The 24,910-nt window shown below is 34.9% G+C and overlaps 3 protein-coding genes and 1 pseudogene across 3 annotated transcripts in view; 1 reads left to right on the top strand and 3 right to left on the bottom strand.

Annotated features, from left to right (window-relative positions):
* Window positions 1-4,624, bottom strand: part of LOC107666603 (MAP7 domain-containing protein 2-like) — a 16,288-nt pseudogene extending 11,664 nt beyond the window's left edge.
* Window positions 4,625-5,437: 813 nt separating this feature from the next.
* eif1axb (eukaryotic translation initiation factor 1A X-linked b) lies at window positions 5,438-8,849 on the bottom strand. Its single transcript, XM_016458062.1, has 7 exons — window positions 8,668-8,849; window positions 8,029-8,112; window positions 7,808-7,911; window positions 7,440-7,490; window positions 6,762-6,843; window positions 6,542-6,633; window positions 5,438-6,400 (listed from the first exon to the last, which is right to left on the bottom strand). Exons 1-7 carry the CDS (start codon window positions 8,681-8,683, stop codon window positions 6,395-6,397), a joined length of 435 nt encoding a protein of 144 aa, XP_016313548.1. The 5' UTR covers window positions 8,684-8,849; the 3' UTR covers window positions 5,438-6,394.
* Window positions 8,850-9,647: 798 nt separating this feature from the next.
* On the top strand, window positions 9,648-12,040 carry LOC107666614 (histone-lysine N-methyltransferase PRDM9). The gene is made up of 3 exons (XM_016458025.1): window positions 9,648-10,130; window positions 10,871-11,763; window positions 11,849-12,040. Exons 1-3 carry the CDS (start codon window positions 9,840-9,842, stop codon window positions 12,027-12,029), a joined length of 1,365 nt encoding a protein of 454 aa, XP_016313511.1. The 5' UTR covers window positions 9,648-9,839; the 3' UTR covers window positions 12,030-12,040.
* A 2,428-nt stretch (window positions 12,041-14,468) lies between these two features.
* LOC107666634 (ribosomal protein S6 kinase alpha-3-like) overlaps window positions 14,469-24,910 on the bottom strand; it is a 32,181-nt gene continuing 21,739 nt past the window's right edge. The window contains exons 8-21 of the mRNA XM_016458058.1: window positions 24,050-24,192; window positions 23,596-23,666; window positions 22,582-22,670; window positions 21,838-21,902; window positions 21,647-21,749; window positions 21,326-21,450; window positions 21,084-21,206; window positions 20,275-20,364; window positions 19,585-19,743; window positions 16,968-17,129; window positions 16,805-16,881; window positions 16,607-16,724; window positions 16,378-16,518; window positions 14,469-15,772 (exon numbers count right to left, since the gene is read on the bottom strand). Of these exons, the coding sequence (XP_016313544.1) occupies window positions 15,650-15,772; window positions 16,378-16,518; window positions 16,607-16,724; window positions 16,805-16,881; window positions 16,968-17,129; window positions 19,585-19,743; window positions 20,275-20,364; window positions 21,084-21,206; window positions 21,326-21,450; window positions 21,647-21,749; window positions 21,838-21,902; window positions 22,582-22,670; window positions 23,596-23,666; window positions 24,050-24,192 (1,589 nt within the window). The 3' untranslated portion in view covers window positions 14,469-15,649. The remainder of the gene's footprint in view (window positions 15,773-16,377; window positions 16,519-16,606; window positions 16,725-16,804; window positions 16,882-16,967; window positions 17,130-19,584; window positions 19,744-20,274; window positions 20,365-21,083; window positions 21,207-21,325; window positions 21,451-21,646; window positions 21,750-21,837; window positions 21,903-22,581; window positions 22,671-23,595; window positions 23,667-24,049; window positions 24,193-24,910) is intronic.

Raw genomic sequence — 24,910 nt, 5'->3', positions numbered from 1 at the left:
CAATCAATATAAACAAAGACTTCACTCTCCTGCTAAGACAAAGCTCAATGTCACAAAAGGTGGGAACTCTACGAGGTTAAATTCAACAGGAATAAAGACTTAATTACACACAGATTACAAAAACTATTCTTGTTATAAAATCTAACCGGAGCCCAGTAAAAATGTCAACATGTGTGATGTCACCATCACAAATTGGACATCTTGAGCTAACATAGCTACAGCTATTTAATTTTTTTAATATTTTCAACTCAAATCTGTTTCTTTCCACCAATGCAAGATGTTTGACTACAATGTATTGGCTTTCATATTACCACATGAAAAATAGTGGAATGATTTCCTACACCTCAAAAAAAAAATTTTTTTCTCTGGCTTAAAGATGATGTGTGTAATTTTTGTGCTATCAGCAAAAATGCAAAGATAATAACTGTTTCCAAACCGATTTCTCAAATGTTCCCTAGATCTTCCATTGTTTGGACAAAAAGGTAGTCCCGCCCCAAACTCACACTATTGGTTGAGTGTTTGTTGTTGTCTTGAGATCAAAGGGGTCAACGTTTAGCATAGATATAGATTATAATATAATGAAATACTAGCAATATACAATACCATTCAAAGGTTTGGGCTAGTAAGATTATCACATGTTTTTTTTAAATAAGTCTCCTATGCTCAACAAGCTGGCTTTTATTCAATATTAAAGGGGTCATATGATGCTGCTAAAAAGAACATTATTTTGTGTATTTGGTATAATGAAATGTGTTTATGCGGTTTAAAGTAAAAAAAAAAACACATTATTTTCCAAATACTGTACATTATTGTTTCTCCTCTATGCCCCGCCTTTTTGAAACGCGTCGATTTTTACAAAGTTCATCGGTCTGAAAAAGCGAGGTGTGCTGTGATTGGCCAGCTATCCAGTGCGTTGTGATTGGCCGAATACCTCAAGCGTGAGACGGAAATGTTACGCCCCTCACCATACTGTTGTATTCCCTCAGCGACCAGCACAGATCAGCTCTAGGCATGACGAAGCGAATATCGTCCTCTTTTGGAAGACCAAACAAAGTAGTTTCGCTTTCACAACGAAGCACATAGCGTCTTCAGGATATGGCGGCGGCAACAATACTACAGTGAGAATAAAAGTTACGCCTTCTTTCTTTGCGTGAACATTTGGGTGGCGTTATGCAAATCTTCCCACAGAGCGACGTAGGTATGTTGGGGCGTGTTAGAACGAGCCGTTTTAGGTAGGTGTGGCTGACTCTGAACTTTTATAAAGAATATCTCTTTGGATTTGAGACTTTAGTCTTTGCAACTTTACAGATCTTCTTTATGCACCAAGAGCTTGTAACACTCCAAAGAGCATCATATGACCCCTTTAAATACAGTACAATAATAGAATATTGTGTAACATTATTAAATTAACTCTTTTCTATTTTAATATATTTTAAATTGTCATTTATTCCTGTTATGGCAAAGCTGAATTTTCAGCATCATTACTCCATTCTTCAGTGTCACATGATGCTTCAGAAAAAATTCTAATATACTGATCTGCAGCTCAAGAAACATTTCTTATTATTATCAATGTTGAAAACAGCTTAACTTTTTTGTAACTTTTGGAAACTGCGATTCAGGCATCTTAGGTGAATAGAAGGTTATGATGAAGAGAAGTCTTTTGATCAGTTTCATGCAACCTTGCTCAATAAATGTATTAATCGTATTAATTATGTTAATATATCTATGCAATGTGTTTTAATTTCTTTCAAAAAAAGAAAAAAGAAAAGAAAAATCTTACTGACCTTAAACTTTCAACAGTATTACACATTACTTATATTTTTTTCCTATCTGCTGCATTTGTTTTGACTCCAAAAACTGTATGTTTAAGTATTTTAATAGCTAAAAATTACACACACCACATCAAGGATTAAGCAAGTTGGGAAAAAAATGAACAGCAATAAACTATGCATAATAAAAAACATAATTTTATCATAATATTACACACAAAACAAATCCAAAAATAAAAGAATTCACAGATAAGACGGTGTATGAGAAAAAATACTTCATATCTGTCCTTTGAGTGCATACCCCAAAGAGAATAAAGTTTGGCTGTAACCCCTGACCTTTTCCTCCTCCATGCACTGCTTCCTTTTCTCCTCCACGGCGGAACGACGGAGCATCTCCTTTTGCCGCTGCTCCTCCAGACGCCTCCCTCGCTCCACCAGCGAGCGTTCATACTGCAGCTGTGCGCGCTGCTCCTTCTCCAAGAGAGCTCGCTCCCGCACAGCTAGACACACAGTGGGGGTGGACACAGGTAAGTCTATAGATTGCCCTGATACGGGAAAGGCCAAGCCTCTCCTTACCTGCTGACAATACTGATTAATTTGTGCTAAGCGCTTAGTGGTATTATCAGAAGTCTTCCACCATCGGATTCAGTGATGAATGGAGCAGTAGTCTATTGCCCTGGAATAACCCTCTGCTTTAACTTATCAACAAGATTGTCATGAAATCCATTTAGGAATTAAACATGGTTCTAAAGCAGGCCAATGTTTTAGACAATTTTGAAAGGAACATATCATTTCGTTGTTGACAGTAATAACTGAATAAAAGACTTGCAGCTCACCTTGGCTCTTATCTTTCTCCTCTCTTCTTTCTTTGGCCAGTCGAATTCTGTCCTTCTTCGAGCCTCCATCTTTGCATGAGAAAGGAAACAAATGTTAAAATGCACATAAACAGTGAACACACCTTTAGGAGTCCGTGCAATCTTTTTCTTGTGTAACCAAATATTCAAGCCCCTAAATGTCTATGGTGGTTATAGTCCTGAAAACATTGGCTTTAATTGTGTAATGGTATGCAAATATATGCAAAGTCAAAATGCTCAAAGGGAACACAAACGCGATTTTTCGTAAAGTGATTTTCCACTATTCACAGCAGAGCCGGTGGCACAGTCTGTCAGATCCCTGTTAGCTTCAAATCTAAAGCACATTTGACAAAGCACATTTTTATGCTTTGTTTTTAAAGGAAAAGGCATTTATATCAGACAGTATGAATTGTTAAATCATTATAGCAATCTTTCAATAATAAACATAAGAATCTAATATATAAACCCAATATCAAACTCATTTATTCTGATGTGTCTGTTAAAAAAGAGCTATAAATAGCTTGCAGTGCAAACCAGGGCTAGTTGTCACATAGAATGTATATTTGTCTAGGGATGTAATGTAAATGTAAATAACAAAACTAAATTAACATTTTAAAACAAGCCCCAAACCAAATAAGTAACACAAATAAAAGAAATATATTTATATAAACAAAATAAGGCTTTGTCTGTGCTCTTTCCATTTAAAATAAGAGGCAATCATTTCCAAACAATGATATAATTATGTTTAATAATCATTAAACATAATAATAATCATTATCCAAACAAAGATGCTGCTTACATGCAACATGAGGCTTTTTTAATCTAAATTACATTGTATAATTTCTAAATTTGAAGCAAAAACAGAATGGTTTGACTTCAGTTTTGTGAAACTATACATAGTTTCTGTTCTGCATGAAACAGAAACAGCAGATGAGCTTTTGTTTAGCATCTCAACCGATTTGAATCGTCACATATTTGAATCGATTTTCAACCGGCTCGCGGTTAATCGTTACATCCCTATTTGTAACTAACAGTTACTGTATAAGAGTTTGAGTGCAATTAGATGCGTTTTCTACGGCAGTGATTTTGTACGTTAGTTTCAAATATTTTTGTAAATGGTCTTAAATTTGAACTTCTGGACTGTTTTAAATGCTACACAATATATTAATTTGTCTGCTAAAACAGTGGTTTGATAATTTTACTGTTTCTTGAATTGTTTTATGCTTCATGATCGTTTTACTGTGTAAATTTAGCTGAAAAGCCTGTAATAGGCTTCATAATGGCAAGTACAAATTTGCGCCATGTAATGTAGTCTAACAACATGTCCCGTCACAAAAGATCAACGTGGTTTAACAACCTGCATCTTTCTTTCTAATAACAGTGTAAATGTTCAATAGCCTTTTTTGTGTAGTAAAGAGTTTAAGGTATGTGTATGAATAGAAATTTTACCAACTCTGAGAAGAATTTACTGGCATAAACAGTGTGACAACTAGCCCCGGTCTTCATTCCCTATATGATAAAGTCACACCTTTTTAATAATAATAAAAATAAAAACATATTTAAGGGTTAACGCTACGCACTCTTCACCTGGACAGGTCAGTCTTTGGTTTCCCACCCTCCTCTCACCTCAGCAGCCTGTTTCCATGACAACAGCTCGCTTTCCCAGTTATCGGTTCCTCAATACTGTCAAATCCGGGTGAGGCTTCTTTTTAAAGAATGAAAATATAACAACATAACGTACCTGACAGGTTTTCCACGATGGTGGCCATTTCCAGTTGATCTATGGGAGTTTTCCAACGATCAATATCCAGATGACATTCAGTCTCACTACATTTATTTATCAATCACTATTTAAGTTGAAAAAATCAAAACGCGACGAAAAACTAAACAGTTTCACCTCAGATTTTATTCATCCGAACACAATCTCGGTCTTCGACCAGATATTACTAGCGAAGGCTGAAGGCAGAGCCACAAGAGCGCGAGGTTCTAATAAATTACAACACGCTCGACCAATTGCCGCGTGCCGAGCGCACGCGCGCGTAAGCAATGCACCCACGAGCAACGCATTACGTCATAGTTTACATAGCGCTATATATGGAAAGCTCAGCAGCTGAGCACAGAGCAGAAATTCCCATTTATTTCCCCTAGAGACGTTTAATTAAACGTGCATGGAAATATATAACCATAGCCTACTTTAGTGATCACAAAGGGAAACACAGGATGCCATTTATCTGGCATTGTCTTATAATTGAGAGGTAAAGACTGCTCAAATATGCAAATATCTGCCTGGATTATGTCTGACCTAGATATATGCATGCACAATGTGAACAATCAGATCCTCTAAAGACTATTTCTAGTGCAGGCATCCAGTTAGAGAAGTGTGTAATTCAATTTTTTAGTAACAGACAATTTTAACCACAAACCAAATATGACATTATGGAACATATGGGCTATTTTCACACTACAGTATTGTCCTCCAAGTCTGTGTTAACATCTGTCTGAGCATGTAGATGCATGTGCTATAGGCTACCTTGGTTTTTCACACTGCAACACACGTGATGGGGCAAAACACAGTGACTAATATCACTCAAGCCTTTGGCTAGACACACACTTACTATAAATATACCGCATTTTTTATACCCACATAATCCAAAACACCTGCAACAATAAAGACAATATATTACAAGATTGTACTTTTCATAAATACTGGCGGTAAAAACTGTTTTCCAACAAAATGAAGAAACCTGGTGGATAATAAATAATAAAAAAAATAGGACAATGACTGATATTTAAAAGGCTTAAAATACACATTTCTAGGATTTTGAATGTTGAATTTTATTTCAAAATCACAGGTTTTCTGATCAAAAGCAGCAGAGGACAAAAAGCAACCATCATAAGCTCATCAAAACAATACACCTAAAATTAACAAGTTATAACCAACAACCACCATGCTCATTCAAAAGGGCCAGTCTGCAAGAACACAATCAATAAACTCTCATAATTCTTGCATTGATCAGCCTATTTGCATTTCGCACACAAAAATACTTCCTTATCCTGGTTATTTGCTTTGTGAGCTATCATTTTAGAAAGTAAAATAAAAATGTTTCCATTTTCATCTTACAAATATTTCAGTTGCTGATGTTTTCTGTAGTTTAGTATCAAGCTATTAGGTTGTAACTCTGAGTAACAACTGTGAAGTAATACATAGAGCTTCAAGATTAGTTACTTTCATAAATTCAGCAGCCCTGCAAAATGAGTATTCAATTGTTATCATCTGAAGTAGACAAAAACACAAAAGAAAATTAGGATGGATTAAAACAAAGAGCTAATCAGATAGGCTTTCTGAATAAATGCATCATCCAATGCATCACTGTGTGGTCAGTAAATTATAAGAGACTTCAAAAACATTCAAAAAGACAAGAGGCGCTCTAGAAGTATCAGCTTTTACCAAAAGAGTTTCACTCACCTTTACAGAGCTTTTAAACATGTCTATTAGGATACAGACTGCAAGACCAAACATAAAATTGGTTATCTTTTTATTGCGAATCCATAGATTCTGTACTGTAACTAAATTCCACTTGATGTGAAATCAATATAAATACATTAAAAGATAACAAAATGGATTGAAGGTGACAATGCAGTCATGTGTTTAGTCAGAGAAACCTAAAACTTGAGCCTCCGTGTACATAATGATGGAGGGGCTACTTCAGGGGGGATGTGAGGCTGTCGTCGCTTCGGGTTGAGAAACATTCACTTCCTAGCGTTTTCCTCTTAGATCTGGGGAAGGAACATGGTATTGTCAGAACAAAACCCTGATTGATGCACTTACTACTTACATCACGTCTCCATTTCAATTAATCAAAACATTGAGTTTTTAAATTAATCTTAAGATGAATATAAGAGTGTTTTAGTACTAACATCATCAATGTCCTCATCGTCATCACCAATATCATCGAACTGAATCTCGTCGTCATCACCAGGCCCGAAGGTATCAGTCTCGTTGATTTTGGCTGCAAGGCACCAACAGTAAGAATTTAATGCCAAGGCATTTAATACAGTGCAGCAAAAAGATCAGCATATTGTAAGCCAAGAACCTCCATTCATCAAGAACCAGGTTTTTCAAAATAAATATACTCACCGTGTTCTGGAAGCTCTCCATAGGCTTTCAGACTCCGAGCCTCATCAGCATTATACTTCAAAATTACATCTGCTTTGTTATCCTGATAAGACATTTCAGAATTTAAAACGTCAGATATTCACTCCAATAAAAAGCCTGTGCATAAAAGAACTGTAGTTTCATCAGCAGCATGAATCTTATTTTTAAACTGAAAGACTAAAGCTTTTAAATGGCAAAATACTTTTCCAGGCAAACAAATGACATTTATATTTCATTCCTAATACATTTATATTTAATTATATTAAAATCACAAAATATGATTATTTGCTTTGTATATAGCTATATTAGTATATAATTAATTATATTAAAATAAATATTTAAACCTGATAACTCCTTAATCCAGTGAGTATAAACAATTCTATTTTTATTACATTTTTAAAATAGTATTACAATACATATTTATTTATTCACTTTTTAACACCATGCCAGCATCAAGGCTATTTTCAAGGCGATCACTACATAAATGATACAAGGTATACAATTAACAAAATGTTACAATACATAATTATATTAAATATTGAACATACCTGGAAGTCAATTATTATAGCAAAAAGTGTGTAAATATTAAATCATAATTAATTATAGCTATATTATGTATAATATTACATGAAATTATATATTAAGAAATATTTAACAAACCTGGTAGTCCCTTAATCCAATGAGAATAATGTCTGATGTGTTAATCCACACCTAAATTAAAGAAAAAAGACATAAGACCTTGAGTAAGACAAACATCTTAGTAATTATTCCTGTTAAAGAATAATATAAACACAGCTAAAAAAACAACAAAATTCATTTCATAACATTTTGTCCTTTGCTAAAATTTTCCAGCATATCAAAATTTCCATAGCCAAAATGAGTTACATTAGTTAGCTTCATCAAACAATATTGACTGATTGGCTGTGTGGACCGACAGAAATGTTTAGACCAATCTCATTCACAAAGTGATGGAAATGCTGAATCTGCATTCAGTCTGAAGCTTCACAGACTGGATCTGTAAAGTGCACCTTTTTCCGGAGCTTTCCTCGGATGTGACAAAGCCGCTTGACTCCATCAAAACACATGGCCTCCAATCTCCCATTTCCCAACATCTTGATGACCTGAGCATATTCTAGAAGACAGAAGAAGCTTTTTAGAAGAAAAAAATGATACAACTAAAAGCAGATCATGTTTTGAAGAGGCAGTGCCCTACATCATGAACGCTCGTTTTAAGAGTATTACAACACACCTTGTCCATCCTCTTTAAACACCAGCTCCCTTTTCTCAGATTCATTCTCATTCTTACCACGTCGCCGATTCTTTCCTCCTTTTCCTGGATACAGAGAAATAAAATGCGCTCAGATACCATCATACACTTGGAAAAATGCCATCTTATGAACACACTACAGAGTCCTATGACAATAACGAAGTGTTGCCTAATGACTGAACAAAGTACACACATTCAACAGAATACCAATTACAATGACATCTTAAAACTCTTGTTAATTTCATGTGTATTTATTTAACTTTAGAATGTACGATCCCCTTTACAAATATTAGCTTAATAGTTAAACCTAATAATTTATAAGTATGTAAAGATCAAAATACGTTTAACAGGTCCGCTACTATCCATAAGTAACGTTACCTGCCTAACACAACACATAGCGGCCAAACGCATCCCTTACATTACCTGACAGGAGCTTTTATTTCATATTATGAACCAAAATGCATCAAATACAGAACCAAAAACAAATTCAACTGCCACAATTAAACATCAAACACTGACAATAAACTGCGACATTCAATATCACGCGCAATAACTCACGTTACCATGTGTGCTAAATTAAATGCTAACATCTCACAAGGGTATCTTTATATACCACCTTACCTTTATTTTTCGGCATGTTCTTTAAACGACGTCGAAGGCTCTCGTATAATGATCAGAAACTTTAGGGAATTATAACAATATGTCAAATATTTTACTTCTCAAACGTGCTGCTGTGAGCAGATCAGCGCCGCTATCGAGGAAAGCTGAGAACGACGCATGCGCAGATCGCCTCTTCTTCTTCTTTTTTTTGGCATCTGCACTTATCAGTGTGCATTACTGCTGTCTGCTGGTGACTCGGATCAGAAACATTTTCCTTTTTGAGGAAAGTTTATGAGGAAAACAACAGAGTCCCTTCTCCAGAAGCCCAAGTAGCGCTTCGTGTTCATCTCCTCTGCTTGCACCTCCAGCATCATGCAGCCTATAGAAAGAGAAGCATCTCTGCTAACATCCATATTAATAAACTTAACTCTGCACTTCCTCTTATACCACTTCCATACCTGTCCACATACATACATCTTGCACACTCATACCTTTATATTTCCTATATACTTCCTTATTTTATATTCTATATATTAAACCTGTACTTTCTAAGTATTGAATCAATGCAGAGACAATATTATAACCTATATCTGAATCGAATATATTTTTTAATGTTCGCAGATCGCCTCATTCAACAGCGCAAAACTTTATTCACAACCGCAACCAGCTCAGGAGCTGATAGAATATGAATTTTTATAGTAGTTGGGCTACATCTACAATTTATTATTATCTAAAACGATACGATATGATGATATTATATAAAATTAACATGATATATTAACTAATTTCTGAATAGTTCAGAGGAACTAAAACATTTTTAAGAAAAGGGAAAAAGTACAGATATATTCTGTAAAGCTAAAATATAGATGCAAACACGGATAAAAATACACTTGAAAAGAAAGATGCGCTTGATAAAAATAAATTTAAGATTGAAAAAACAAACTAATCGCAATAAATTTACTAGACCTCCTATCCGGTAGGTGGCGACAGTGTCACAATTAATGTGTGGCATCAGAAAAAAACAGCATTGCGGCTTGTTTTGAACGCCTTTTCTTATGCTGTATATTTAAAAGGCCTTAAAGTGGAATTTTCTACTATGATCAAGGGATTGTAGGCAATCTAGATGCAAATAACAGCTTGTTCATATAGTCTAAACATTCCATATTAAAGCTCAAACCAGTTACGTCGTAAACATGCTGCATAAATGTGTGGTAGGTGGTTGTCCGAACCGATCGGACACCATTATTCATTACATATTACCCGAGGATCCGAAAAGACGCAGTCTGTGGTTAAAGTTTATCGAAGACAGTAAAGGTGATGGGGAAGACGCAACCTCTTCATGCCGAGTGTGCGGGGATCATTTCTCTGAGGAGAACTACTTCAAAATGGATCTGGGTTACGCCACATGCATGATACTGAGCGTGGATGCTGTTCCTACAGTACAAGCTGTTAATCGATCACCTGAGCCAGAAAGGGAGATACAGGTAGGACATTAATTTTGTTTATTATATATAATAAACTTAATATATAATTACACTTAAAGTACAGTTACATTTATTCTATATATAATATATAAATGAATTGCAATTAAATATAATTAAACAACACTATGTTGAATATATAAGCATATATAGATCAATTGTACAATAAATTACATATTTTAATTATACATAATATAATTCAATTTAATTGTTTTGTATATAATATATAAATTAAATGTAATTACACGATATAATTAAACATCAATATTCTATATTAAAATATTTATTTTGCTCATATGTAAATGACACCATTTATTATATATATTATATAATTACATTTAATGCACAATTAAATTGTATGTAATATGTAAATCAAATGTAAATATGTACATGTTCTGTAAATATGTAAAATGTCATTTTGTTTATAATATATAAATGAAATGTAATATGTAATTATATATAAATATATTAAAAGATGTTATGTCACTTTGTCATGTTAAAATGTTATATATATTTTTCTTCTGTAAATTACATAAAGCAAAATATTACATATAAATTACATTTATTTACATTACATAAATTACATATAAAGTACATAATTTATATATACATAATTACATTTAATTATGTTATATGTAATTTAAATGTGTATATAGGAATGTAAACACATCTATCTATCTATCTATCTATCTGTCTGTCTGTCTATAATAATATGTAATACTATATTATGTTGTATCTGACAGGAAGCAGAAGACGATAGTGTGGAAGATGACACATGTAAAATCACCATTTCTGAGGCCGTTTCACTTGCTTGTGTCAAAGAGGAGCCTCTTGAATATGAGCTGAGTACCAACATGACATCTGGACAAGAGCTGAACTCCTCACGGGATGAGAGTGTTAAATATGAAGAGAGTGAGCTAGCCGTTACTGAGGACGGCATCTCGACTGTAATTTTCGGGGTTAAAGAAAATCATGCCAGAAAGTGTATCAACTGTCTAACTTGTGGCCAGAGGTTCCGTAGTAGACGCACCCTAATGAAGCATCGACGGGCTAATCACGCTAAAAATAAAACCGAATCTGAAGTCAAAGAAAAGTTTTATATTTGTTCAATTTGTGGGGAGAAGTTTCTTAAAATGGGTCTCCTTTTGCGCCATCGAGTCATACACACTAAGGAGAATCCAGAAGGGAGGTTTGTGTGCCAACAGTGTGGAAAGGGCTTCCCCCATCAAGCTTTTTTGAAAGCTCACCAGAAAGTTCACGAGGATGCGGAGTCGACCACGCCGTTCACATGCCACTTATGTCCCAGACGTTTCGGCTACAAAGTTGCTCTCGTTGCTCACATGAAACATCACTCATCCAAACTCACATGCATCTGCCCCATCTGTGAAAAGAGCTATCAGTACAGAGGTTCCCTCATTCAGCATCTCAAATCATCTCATGCTGGAGAGAAACTCTTGTGTAAGACCTGCGATAAGGGTTTCCTAAGAGTCAACGGCTACGTCAAACACATGGACAAACACAACGTGATGACCCCGTTCTACTGCGACATCTGCAAAATTTATTTTTCACAGCGAGGCTACACGGCACACATGGCCACCCATGAGCAGAAGAGCCTTTCTGAGCAGCAGCCTGATGAGTCTGTTGAGAACCAGCCAAACGATACTGAAATAAGTCTTGTCAGTGTGAATAGCTCTGAGGAAGGAATGGATCCAGTGACTGAGGCGGGAAGAAGCTGAGATAGAGCTGCTCAGTGAAGATGAGATGGAAGTTCTGTCTGGGAATTCAGTGGATCCATCAACAGTCGAAGGTGTGGAGTCTGAAAATGTGGTTGTGGAAAAGGAACTTCCCCAAGATAATCATGAAGAGGAGAAGAAGAGTGAGGAAAGCTCTGGCACACAATGAGATCTCCATCTAAACAAGAATTTTAAAATGAACTGCATAGGTTTTTTTTGTTAGTTTTTTACTTCTTTTTTTTTTTGGCTAACCAAAGGTGAAAACTCTTTTTTTTTTTCTTTCACTAGTTAGGTTTATAGTTAAACCTAAAGGCCTAATTCTGTTTAAATGTTAGTTACATGGTCAGTTAAACTAAAAATTGTATATTGTAGGCAGATTTCTGTATTTCTTTTTACAGAATATGTAACCATATATTGTACGTACATTTGATTATCTTTTTATCATGTAGAAAATGTAAGTCTCTGTGGTGTTAGTAATAATGTTTAGCTGCTAATAATGTTTATACATTCTACATGCATATTTACAAAGACATATTACATTATAAGATGCTTTTCTTAAAAAACAGTATTAAAATATCATGTATGATTATTACTTTAAGACTGTTGTAGTCTTGATGCGAAGAGACACATTTATGGTCAGATTTTCTAAATTTTATAGTTATAAATACACTAGTTTAAAAGATTGGCATTAGTAAGTTTCTCTCTTCTTTTTTTTTTTAAATTTGAAATTAATACTTTTATTTAGCATGGGATGCATTATATGGACCAAATGTGACAGTAAAGACAATTATAATTTGTTTCAGTTTCTGATAAATGCTGTTCTTTTAAACTTTCTATGCATTTAGAAAATGTGTCATGATTTCCACAAAAATATTAGGCAGCACAACTGTTTTCAACAATGACAATAAGAAATGTTTCTTGAGCATCGAATCAGCATATTAGAATGATTTCTGAAGGATCATGTGACACTGAAGACTGGAGACTGAAAATTCAGCTTTGTCATTACAGGAATAAATTACATTTTAAAAATATCTTAAAACAGAAAACAGTTTTTAAATTGTAATAATATTTCATCATATTAGTATTTTACTTTACCCCAAAATTTTAAAGGGGTGGTTCACTGGTTTTATTCTAGGCTTGATTGTGTTTATGGGGTGCAGTCTAACATGTGTTAATGCCTCGTTTAAAAAAAAAACGAAAAAAAAAAACGCATTCTTTTTCACATCATTTACCTTTATTCCACACCGCTCTGTCCCTTCTCTGAGAAACATGCTGATCATTTCCTGCTTTTATGAAGCCCCTCCCTCAGAAATAGGCGGTGGGCTCTGATTGGTTTGCTAGCACAGTGTGTTGTGATTGGCTAAACCGCCTCTAGTGCACGTCTAATCGTCCCGCCCCTCACCTCAGCAGCATGTGCTACAGGTGTATTGTAAACAAAGGCGTCGTTAAAGGGATAGTTCACCCAAAAATGAAAATTCTGTCATTAATTATTCACCCTCATGTCGTTTCAAACACGTAAGACCTTCGTTCATCTTGGGAACACAAATTAAGATATTTTTGATGGAATCTGAGAGCTGTCTGACCCTGCATAGACCGCAACGGAACCGTAATGTTCCCAGGTCCAGAAACATAGCAAGGAGATCTGTAAAATAATCCATGTGACATCAGTGGTACATCCGCAATTATACGAAGCTACGAGAATACTTTTTGTGCGCAAAAGAAAAAAAATAACGACTTTATTCAACAATTCGTCTCCTCTGCATCACCCTAGTGCCATTATCCACTGGATGTAAACAGCATATGCTGTTCTGTGTCAACTGCGTCACGCCAGATCTGTTTCCTACGTTGTTGTGATTTGATCTGAACAGAAACAGTGTATCCATGTGACGCAGCTGACTTGGGAACATTTCAGTTGCGTTGCTGTCTATGGAGAACGTGCACCTCTAGTTTTCTCTTCCTCTTCTTTAAAGCAGCGCAGCATGGCCTCGTCCCCTTTGCGGTCTTTTCCCGAGGGCGGGTTTATCTGGGTTTGTTAAGTCACGAACCCGGAAGTAACTTGTTGTAGTCCCTACCAGCCGTTTTTGTAGGCATTAAACTGACAGAATTTTAAAAGATGATATCTCCGTTTGCATTGAACTTTCAGCTTCGTAACTTTGCAGATATTGTTTATGCTCAAACAGCAACATTACACACTAATGTTAAAAAAGTGAAATCGCAATCAACCACCCCTTTAAATGGTAGTGTATATATTTTTAACAATTTTGTTTCTAAAGGCTCAGCCACACTTTATAAACAGAATTATAAATAATAAATATAGTGTTAAAACATATTGTTTCCTGCAACACAGCCAGCCATGCAATTTGAATTCTTTGCATTGAATCAGAAGGTCAAAGTGACATTTAGATCATCAAATGTGCTATGCAAATTTAGGTCAGATTTCACCAAATATCTAAAAAATCTAACATGCAGCATAATTAAAAGCTTGTCTTTGCGCTTTGGCTCACCCATGTTCTGAGTATATTGTACGATGAACACTTTCTATAAAAATGACAACAGTGCAAAAAAATACATTTACAGTCATAATAAAGTGTTTTTGTAAAAATGGCCAACTTTATTTTCTACATGTACAAAAGAAAGAAGGATAGCAGCTTGCTATATGGACAGCAACATTTCCAGCACTCTTCCAAGTCAAAGATGGGAAAAAATACAACTGAGATGAAAATAAAAATGTACAACATATTTAAACATGCTCAGAAAAAAAAAACCTGTAAGGAATTATAAAGGGGGGAAAACATCCTCAGTCATGCCCACTTCCACAGAGCTACTAGCTAATATAGCATCTTGCCCATGCACATTTATAAAAATATGTCACGGCTGTAAGTAGTCACTTAAAAAGTAACTACATATATCTCTGAGCATTTCTGTAATTCTCTACATTCGAACAAATAAACAGGTCAGCAGGTTTTAGGTGAGGCGATACAGCCGTATACATTTCCGTTCCAGATTATTTTTTTTGTATAATGTATTGCGTTTCACCTGAGTTCTCTTTTTGACATTCTGTGCCGTTTACATGTAGGCCTCCACTGCATTTTTGTGCTTTGGACCTCGTTCACATTGTCGTTTTGTAAAAAGAACGCTAAGCTAACACCAGCAGTGGTCATATAAACATTTGGACTCGTCTTACAGTCTTGTATGGATCTGCTGAGAGAGTCTCTCCTTTTTCGCTGTCCAAAAATGACTGGAGAACAAGATTTGCTGGGATACGCCAGGTTTGTTGGGACTTAAATATGCAATGTGGCGTTAATGATGTAAAATAATAGGCCAGAACAGGATACAATTTGAATATTCAGTGTCAGCCTGACAGGAACATATCCCATATACAACATCCCCATACAACTGAAGCTTTTCGCAACTGTGCGCACACTTTGGTGCAGGAATTTGTCGTCGTCCTCTAAAATCCACATCTTCCCTGAATACATCTTAGCTTTTTATAACGACTGAGATGCAGTATGTTTATATTCATACGCTCAGATAATTTGCTCCTCAGAAATAGTCCACAGATTCTTCATTGGTTTGCGTTTAGAGGCAGAGGCGTGATTGTACAGGCCGAACTGTTTTTATTGGCCCTCATTGTAACCAGTGAAGGAAGATTTTGATTGTCCACCAGGGGTCCTCAGAATCTACGCTTGGCTCTAAGGCCATGATGCATGGTGGGCAGCAAGCAAGCCGAGTTCAGGCTGTGCTCAAACCAAGCTAGAGGTCACGGGGTTGGAGGTGGAAGGTATTTGCTCATAAAGCAGTGGAGGTCAGTTTTTTCACTCCTCTGCGCTGAGCGAGAATAGAACAGCCCACGGGCTCCAGCATGGGAGGAACGTTCCTATTCAAGGCAGAGTATGTAGCAGCCATCGCCCCCTACAGGAGGAAAGATTTCACACAAACCTTGCTGAATTAAACTGTCTTCTGAAAAATTGTCATCTTTTTATCAAATGTAAAAAAAGAAAATTCTAGATAAATATATATATACACACATCTATCTATCTATCTATCTATCTAGATTCATAATAATTACTCATCTACTGGAAGATATCATCTATCTATCTATCTATCTATCTATATCTATCTATCTATCTATCTATCTATCGTGATTCATAATAATTACTCATCTACTGGAAGATATCATCTATCTATCTATCTATACATCTATCCATCTATCTATCATCGTCATTCATAATAATTAGTCCTTATCTACTGGAAGAAAGGAAGTAATAAATATGATATATATTAAGAATTTAAATATACTTTTAATAATATTAAAAAACTGTTAATATTATAAAAATACAGTACATTTGTTAATAATTCCTTGATATTTAAAAAAAATTCTGTGAATTTGGGAACCTTGTGTATTCTAGGAGCATTTGAAATATAAAATAAGTTTAAGAGCAAAGTAAAATATTTATGGGAATATTTTTAGATATTTAAGTTTTATTCTAAAGCATAATGTGTGGACAGGACCAAACCTTAACCAGATGGGGGGCGTCCTGTCTGTTCAGCTGGTATTTGGGGAGCTGGTCTCTGTGAAGGATCCAGGGATGTTTCAACACCTGTGCAGCTGTTAGTCTCTGATGGGGGTCTACATGCAACATCTTAGACACCAAGTCCTGTAAAAGACAAGGTGTTTGAATGATTTTTTTTGTCTGGTGGGCCTTTAAGGAGATGTTTTTTGAAGAGTGTAATTTAGATGTAGACCTTTGCCTCAAGTGAAACAGAGCTCCAGTATCCGCCTGTGAGAGAAAACTTCCCACTGCCGATTCGAGCTAGAATCTCCTCCGGTGTGTCCTCTGGGCCATTAGCAAATGGAGTAAAGCTGAGAAAAAGCCCAGTGTCAGTTGAATACAAACACATTTTCAAAACTATAGTCAGTGCTAGGTTTACATACTTACTTACCCAGTTAACATCGTGTACAAAAGGACGCCTAAACTCCAGATATCACAGGCAGCATCATAACCCTGTTTCTTCAGCACCTGGGGACCAAAATTATTTTTTTTTGATTAAGAAACTGACTTTTATTTTACAAAATCTTGTGCCACCTCCGACATGCAAAATGTACCTCTGGGGCCACAAAGTTGGCAGTGTAACAGGGCGTCATCAGCAGTCCGTTTTCCGCTCTCAGCTGCTTGGCAAAGCCAAAGTCACAGATCCGGATGGACTCGGGATTCCCAGATTCATCAACATAAAGGATGTTACTGGGCTTCAGATCCCTGTGAACCACCTGATGAGGAGGAAAGGAAGCTTACGTTAGAACCAAGGTGGCTCACGGACCATATAAAAACATTTTTAAATACATTTTAAATGATCACTTCATTTCTAATTCAAATTATTACTGTTATTATACATTTTTACATAATCATTTCAATTTTATTATATACAGTTATATACACTACCGTCCAAACGTTTGGAGTCAGTATGATTTTTTAAAAATAAATTAATACTTTAATTTAGCAAGGACACATTCAATTGATAAAAAGTGACAGTATAGACATTTATAAGGTTACAAAAGATTTCTATTTCGAGTAAATGCTGTTCATAAACTTGAAAAAAAAAAAAGTATTAAACAGCACAACTGTTTTCAACATTATTAATAATAAGAAATATTTCTTGAGCGTCAAATCCGCATATTAGAATGATTTCTGAAGGATCATGTGACATTGAAGAATGGAGTTATGATGCTGAAAATTCAGCTTTGCATCACAGGAATAAATGACATTTTATAAAACAGATTAAAATAGAAAACATTGTGATAATATTTTACAATATTACTGTTTTACTGTATGTAAAGCACTTTGAATTACCATTGTGTATGAAATGTGCTATATAAATAAACTTGCCTTGCCTTGACTATTTTTCATCAAATAAATGCAGCCTTGATGAGCATATGAGACTTTTTCAAAACATCTCGAGAACTCTTGAATAGCTGTGTATACTACAGGCTTTTTCATCTATTGCGGCTTGAATGAGACCCTCTTGGCTTCTAATGTTGAGTTTATCTGCATCAGAGCCATTATAAAGCAGTATGTGGTAAGACCAGGGGTGCAGCAGTCTCACAAAGCCTCATCTGTTTCCCAAGATCACAATCTTAATGTACTTCAGCTGGGCTTTACGTTTCATTCCCTCAGCTATTGTCTCCCTAAACACTGATGTATTGCACACATTTTACTTTGTTCTTTACTATAGTTTGAGCTCTAGCGAGGTCACATACCCCTTGAGTGTGCAGGTACTCCACAGTCTTTGTGATGGTGTACAGCACAGCGCTGGCCTCTCGCTCTGAGAAGAACTTCTGTCTGAGGATCTTATCCAGCAGTTCCCCTCCCTTCAGCAGTTCTGTCACCAGATACACTGAGCGTCCATCGTCGTACACCTGCATACAGTGACACAGTTATATTAGTCGATCATCGCTAATCAGTTTAAATTCAACATCTCTTCTATTTTATTACTAACATCACTTTTCATTAAATGCAATAGAAACCAATTCTGCAATACATAACACTACGATTAGGATGTTTACATCTGCAGCAAAACAAATTTTGTGTTTGAAGGCAATCAATGCCGTGTTTAAGGAACACTTGAAGCAGATGCATTTATAATGTAAGGAAACAATAATACTAATACACTGCTAAATGAATATGAATGATGGATAACCTGCTCGGAGTAATTTGCAGGAAAGATTATAAGAGCAGAAACTCATTATACTACTCTGTCATTCCGGAAATGTCAGAGCAGAATCGGTTTTAGGTAAACACATCAATGCTCTTTGAAAAGAACAAGACATTACCTTAATAGAATTGTGTTTAGCCACTGAGACAAAGCTCAGAGTCTGCCGCCACAGACTATTGTCTTTCAACCTTATGGATGAAAATAAAAAGACTGCATCCTTGTTTTAAACACTCACGTCTTTCAAGGTGATTATATTTGGATGCTGTCCATAGCGTAACAGAATTTCCACCTCCTCCGTTGGATCCCGTTTAGCTTTATTGATTATCTAAACAAGAAAAATATAGAGAGATATATTACAATGTCCAAGAAAGTCATTGTATAAAAAAGCAGTATTAAATTGTCTTTCAAAAGGCCAAAAATACTTTAAAAATTAATGCTGTCTAGAATTTAAATAATTAATACTAAATTGAAAATAAAACAATAAAACCTAAAACGAGTTGTTTTAATTGCTACAAGTGAATTTCTGTATTATAATAATGTCAACTATAAAAAATGGATATTCATTGTTATATGCTAAATATTACAATTTAACAAAGTTAATAAATTAGTAGTGTTTTTTATTATTAAAAATGAAAAATGTCAATACATAAAAATTTTAAAAGAACATTTAACGCTCATTTAAAGTTTAATTTAATATGTAATTTTAAAATATATTTAATTTTTTCTGTTTAATAATTGTTATTATTACATTATTATTTATGACCCTCTTGGCTTCTAATGTTGAGTTTATCTGCATCAGAGCCATTATAAAGCAGTATGTGGTAAGACCAGGGGTGCAGCAGTCTCACAAAGCCTCATCTGTTTCCCAAGATCACAATCTTAATGTACTTCAGCTGGGCTTTAAGTTTCATTCCCTCAGCTATTGTCTCCCTAAACATATTGATGTACTGTCTGTATGGCACACATTTTACTTTGTTCTTTACTATAGTTTGAGCTCTAGCGAGGTCACATACCCCTTGAGTGTGCAGGTACTCCACAGTCTTTGTGATGGTGTACAGCACAGCGCTGGCCTCTCGCTCTGAGAAGAACTTCTGTCTGAGGATCTTATCCAGCAGTTCCCCTCCCTTCAGCAGTTCTGTCACCAGATACACTGAGCGTCCATCGTCGTACACCTGCATACAGTGACACAGTTATATTAGTCGATCATCGCTAATCAGTTTAAATTCAACATCTCTTCTATTTTATTACTAACATCACTTTTCATTAAATGCAATAGAAACCAATTCTGCAATACATAACACTACGATTAGGATGTTTACATCTGCAGCAAAACAAATTTTGTGTTTGAAGGCAATCAATGCCGTGTTTAAGGAACACTTGAAGCAGATGCATTTATAATGTAAGGAAACAATAATACTAATACACTGCTAAATGAATATGAATGATGGATAACCTGCTCGGAGTAATTTGCAGGAAAGATTATAAGAGCAGAAACTCATTATACTACTCTGTCATTCCGGAAATGTCAGAGCAGAATCGGTTTTAGGTAAACACATCAATGCTCTTTGAAAAGAACAAGACATTACCTTAATAGAATTGTGTTTAGCCACTGAGACAAAGCTCAGAGTCTGCCGCCACAGACTATTGTCTTTCAACCTTATGGATGAAAATAAAAAGACTGCATCCTTGTTTTAAACACTCACGTCTTTCAAGGTGATTATATTTGGATGCTGTCCATAGCGTAACAGAATTTCCACCTCCTCCGTTGGATCCCGTTTAGCTTTATTGATTATCTAAACAAGAAAAATATAGAGAGATATATTACAATGTCCAAGAAAGTCATTGTATAAAAAAGCAGTATTAAATTGTCTTTCAAAAGGCCAAAAATACTTTAAAAATTAATGCTGTCTAGAATTTAAATAATTAATACTAAATTGAAAATAAAACAATAAAACCTAAAACGAGTTGTTTTAATTGCTACAAGTGAATTTCTGTATTATAATAATGTCAACTATAAAAAATGGATATTCATTGTTATATGCTAAATATTACAATTTAACAAAGTTAATAAATTAGTAGTGTTTTTTATTATTAAAAATGAAAAATGTCAATACATAAAAATTTTAAAATAACATTTAACGCTCATTTAAAGTTTAATTTAATATGTAATTTTAAAATATATTTAATTTTTTCTGTTTAATAATTGCTATTATTACATTATTATTTATGAGCGTTCCTTTTTGATACATTTATGTTATGTTATGAGGCCTAAATTTACAATTAAAATGATTGATTTGAGTTTTTAGTGTTTTATTTTTAATCTAAATATAAACTAAATGGGAAATGAACAGGCAGTTAAATAAATCCAATAATGACTGGTACATATAAATAACATTTCGTTTTTAAATGATTTTTTTTTGCTATTAATTTGCTAAAGTGTTCTGGATGGTGACTTACTGCCTCAATGAAAGCAACCAGTCAGTGTGTTGGTTTAATATGACTCGCTTCTCACCTTCACTGCATACTCCATTCCTGTGCTTTTCTGTATGCAGCGTCTGCAGATGGAATACGAGCCAACCCCGATATCCTCCTTCACCTCATATGCGTCATTGAACTGAGACACGCTTCTGTGGAGCTGTTACAGAGTAAAAACAACCAGATGTAATGCTGACATAAAATCTGACTCATAGCTAGACGTTAAAAACAGTCATTACAGCATATACTACGTGGAAAGAGGCTTAACTGTGTGTATACCTGAACTATAGAGCTCACACTGTTGCTCTGCAAGGGTTGAGACTCTTCTTCTGAGCTGATGGCCACAAAACTGAAGCCTCTGAAGAGTTGATTGGCATTGGCACTAGGGGGTACACCTGGAGAGTCTAGCAGAAAACACACAGCGGTTTTGATCAAGTCATTAAATACACCATCAAATAATCCGACAGATTTCAAAAGGTCTAGCAGCATTTAAATAAATAGGTTTTCGTGTTTTTGTCTGAGAGGGGATTAAAGATGGATGGCAAACACAGTCTACCTGATCTAGGGTCAGACACAGTCCGTTATAATAAGCTGATGTACCTTTGGGAGTTTTTGCTGTAAATTCTGGGTCAAAGTAGAATGTGTCGTCTGGTCTGCCAGAGGCTGGTTTGAAGGGTGGGTGAATCTCTCTTCTAAATAATTTCTTAGACAAACAAGACACGATAAAACATTAAAACCACCTTACATTAATAGAGTGTCATTCCTGTAAAAATGTTCCTGTAAAGACTCACATTCCAGTCAATGGTAGCATAAAATGGGTGTCTCTTTATCTCTTCAACTCCGTCTGGACCAGCACCTGCAGATGACCACAGTCAAGTTAAAATCAAATATGCATAACTTACTCTGCAGAAATGACCATCCAGTCAGTCTAATACACTGCTATTTAAAAGGCTGGGGTCAGTATTACATTTCATTACACCAAATACACAAAATAATGTTCTTTTTAGCAACATCATATGACCCCTTTAATGATTTAAGAAGTCTATTATGCTCACCAAAGTTGCATTTATTTTAGTAAAAAAATACAGTTCACACAATAAAGTAAATATATTTAAATATAATGTTTGATGAATTAAATATTAATATAATTTGACAACTGCTTTTTATTTGAATATATTTTAAAATGCAATTTACTCCTGTGATGGCAAAAATCACATGATCCTTCAGAAATCATTCTAATATGCTGATTTGGTGCTCAAGAAACATTATTTACGTTATTATTAACAATGCTGAAAGAGTTGTGTTGTACATTTTTGTGGAAAAAAATGATGTATTTTTTCTGGATTCTTTAAAGAGCAGAAAGTTAAAAAGAACAGTATTTATTTGAAATATATATTTTTTATAACATTATAAATGTCTTTGTTGTCACCTTTGGTTAATTCAGTGCATCCTTGCAGAATAGAATAGAATAGAATAGAATAGAACAGAATAAAGTTCCCAAACTTTTAAATGCCAGTGTACGTGAGTGGGCTTACCTAATCTATTGGAAGGGTTTCGTTTGAAAAGGCTCCTGAGGAGACTCTGAGCTTCTGAACTCAGAAACGGAGGCATTCCAAGCTTCGCCCTACAAAAAAAGCAAAAAACAAACAAACAAAAAAATCATATCAAGAATCAAGCCAGAGTTCAGATAGTCAGCAAATGAAAGATCATCCCTTTATTATTAAGCTACACAATTGTAAGTGCCGGTCGTTGACCAATCAGATTGAAGAACATATTGTTATTCTAATGCTCTGTTATCCAATTAAGCGTATTTTCTACATAATTTTTCAGCCTTTACATGCCAAACATGTCATGTCGGCCAGAAAATCAGTTCCTCTCTAAGTGAGCAGTTTTTTTTTTTTAACAGAATGAGCTGTAATGTGTATTAGATCTTGTGATGATAAAGTCAAATTATGGTCCAAAATCTGTCTACACAAGTCTGGAGGTCAGATAACATAGAACAGAGGAAAAAGACAAAGTCAGTCACTGTCATCTGCACTGATGTCACTTCCACAGCTAATACTTTGTGTATTCACATCAGTGGCAATTGTCGGTTCTTATCAGTCCTCTGCAGAAGCCTCAGATGAACACTGTAATTGACAAACTCTCATCTCGCCTTCTCTAAATGTCTGCAGTCATTCTACTAAAACCACATTACTACAGTTTATCAAAGCCGTAAAACTGTACGCAGACCTTTGATTATAATTATCCACCACAGCAGTGCTAGTGTCACGCCGGAGCGTTATTCACTCTTCAGCAGGCCACATTATGACGTGACGTATGTTTTGTGTGGTTGCGTGTTTACTGATGGTTTAGTGCTTAGTCTTTAAGATAAACAGCACTGTCAGCTAATCCAAGGGCTTATCCTTATCGCTACAGCACTTAGCATCCAGATGTTACACAGACCAATTCCGCTGGCTCTTCCCACTCAGAGTGGATGACTGTGTTTAGATTATAGTGTGAGTGGAGTCTCTGCTGGGATAGCGGAAGGATGAGGCCGTCGCACTCACTTTAGAATCATAGTCATGGTTTCCTTGCGGTCCTTGCCTTGGAAAGGCAGCGTTCCAGTCAGCATTTCAAACTGAGGATAGAGAACAAAACAAGTTGTTTCTCTGAAGTGTGATTTTATATGAATAAAAGTGCACTCAGTCATTGTTAACTGTCTAATGGAACACTATTCCAGATTGCTCCAGCCCAGTTTAGATAGTGTTCAAGATTTTTTTTTATAATTTTATATTAGTTGTTATTTAATAATACATTTTTACATTTCCTAAATGTATTTTAAAATAACAAAATCATTTAAATGTATTAATAACATTATTAACTTATTAATAAAAATGAATAACAAAATAAAATACATAAAATTTACAAAAAAAAAAAAGTTAAAATAAAAATTTTAATGAAAAAAGCAAATTACAAAAAGTTAAAATAAACGAGTAGAAACAGGAAGTGGTGCTCCCTCACCATGAGTACACCGTAAGACCACCAGTCAGCGCTATAAGTGTGTCCTCTTCTGTTCACCACCTCTGGAGCCATATACTCTACTGTCCCGCAGAAAGAGTATGCTTTATTTTCGTGATCGATCGACTCCTTACTGAGTCCAAAATCTGAAGACACACACAAACACAATTTTAGTATGGCAACATCAGTGTTACAAAACTGCAACTAAAACTACTCAAAATAGTTTTTGTTAACTGAAATAATGCTGAAATAAAATCCAAAGATTAAATATATATATAATTACCTTTTTTTATTTATTATTCATTTTTATTTCAGTTTTACTTTTAGCAGTATATATATGGAAACCCATTTCCGCCACTGAATAAAAAATAAAAATAGGGTATTGCAAGTTTTTATCTAACAAATTAAGACTTTTTTCTTGCGATTGAGAGTTTACATCTTTATTTCTCAGTATTGCGATATAAACTAGCACTTGAATGATATGAACTCATAATTGCAACCAGGATATAAACTATAAACTAATAAGTGTGAGATTCTGACGTTCTTTTTTTCTTGCAATTGCAAGTCTATATCAAGCAATACTGACTTTAAAACTCTCAACTGTGAGTTTATAGCATGCAATTATGACTTAATTTCTCAGAACTGCAAGTTTATATCTCACAATTCTGAAAGAAAAAAGTCAGAATTGCAAAATGTAAACTTGCAATTGTGAGAAAAAACTCAGAATTGTGAGATAAAAAGTTGCAATTACCTTTTTTTTTTGTACTCCGTGGCGGAAACGGACTTTCATATATATACAGTGGGTACGGAAAGTATTCAGACCCCCTTCAATTTTTCACTCTTTGTTATATTGCAGCCATTTGC

This window comes from Sinocyclocheilus anshuiensis, unplaced genomic scaffold (assembly GCF_001515605.1).
Source record: "Sinocyclocheilus anshuiensis isolate Anshui unplaced genomic scaffold, SAMN03320099.WGS_v1.1 scaffold1100, whole genome shotgun sequence".
NCBI lineage: Eukaryota > Metazoa > Chordata > Actinopteri > Cypriniformes > Cyprinidae > Sinocyclocheilus > Sinocyclocheilus anshuiensis.
This window is presented reverse-complemented; position numbering and strand designations above follow the sequence as displayed.

Coding starts and splice junctions, on each gene's coding strand:
- eif1axb (XM_016458062.1), bottom strand. Junction 7,491..7,807: donor GAGGAAAGCTCCGGAAAAAG/GTGCACTTTACA, acceptor TCTTTAATTTAG/GTGTGGATTAACACATCAGA. Junction 6,634..6,761: donor TGGAGAGCTTCCAGAACACG/GTGAGTATATTT, acceptor GGTGCCTTGCAG/CCAAAATCAACGAGACTGAT.
- LOC107666614 (XM_016458025.1), top strand. CDS start 9,840: ATGCTGCATAAATGTGTGGTAGGTGGTTGTCCGAACCGATCGGACACC. Junction 10,131..10,870: donor AGCCAGAAAGGGAGATACAG/GTAGGACATTAA, acceptor TGTATCTGACAG/GAAGCAGAAGACGATAGTGT. Junction 11,764..11,848: donor TCTGAGCAGCAGCCTGATGA/GTCTGTTGAGAA, acceptor CCAGTGACTGAG/GCGGGAAGAAGCTGAGATAG.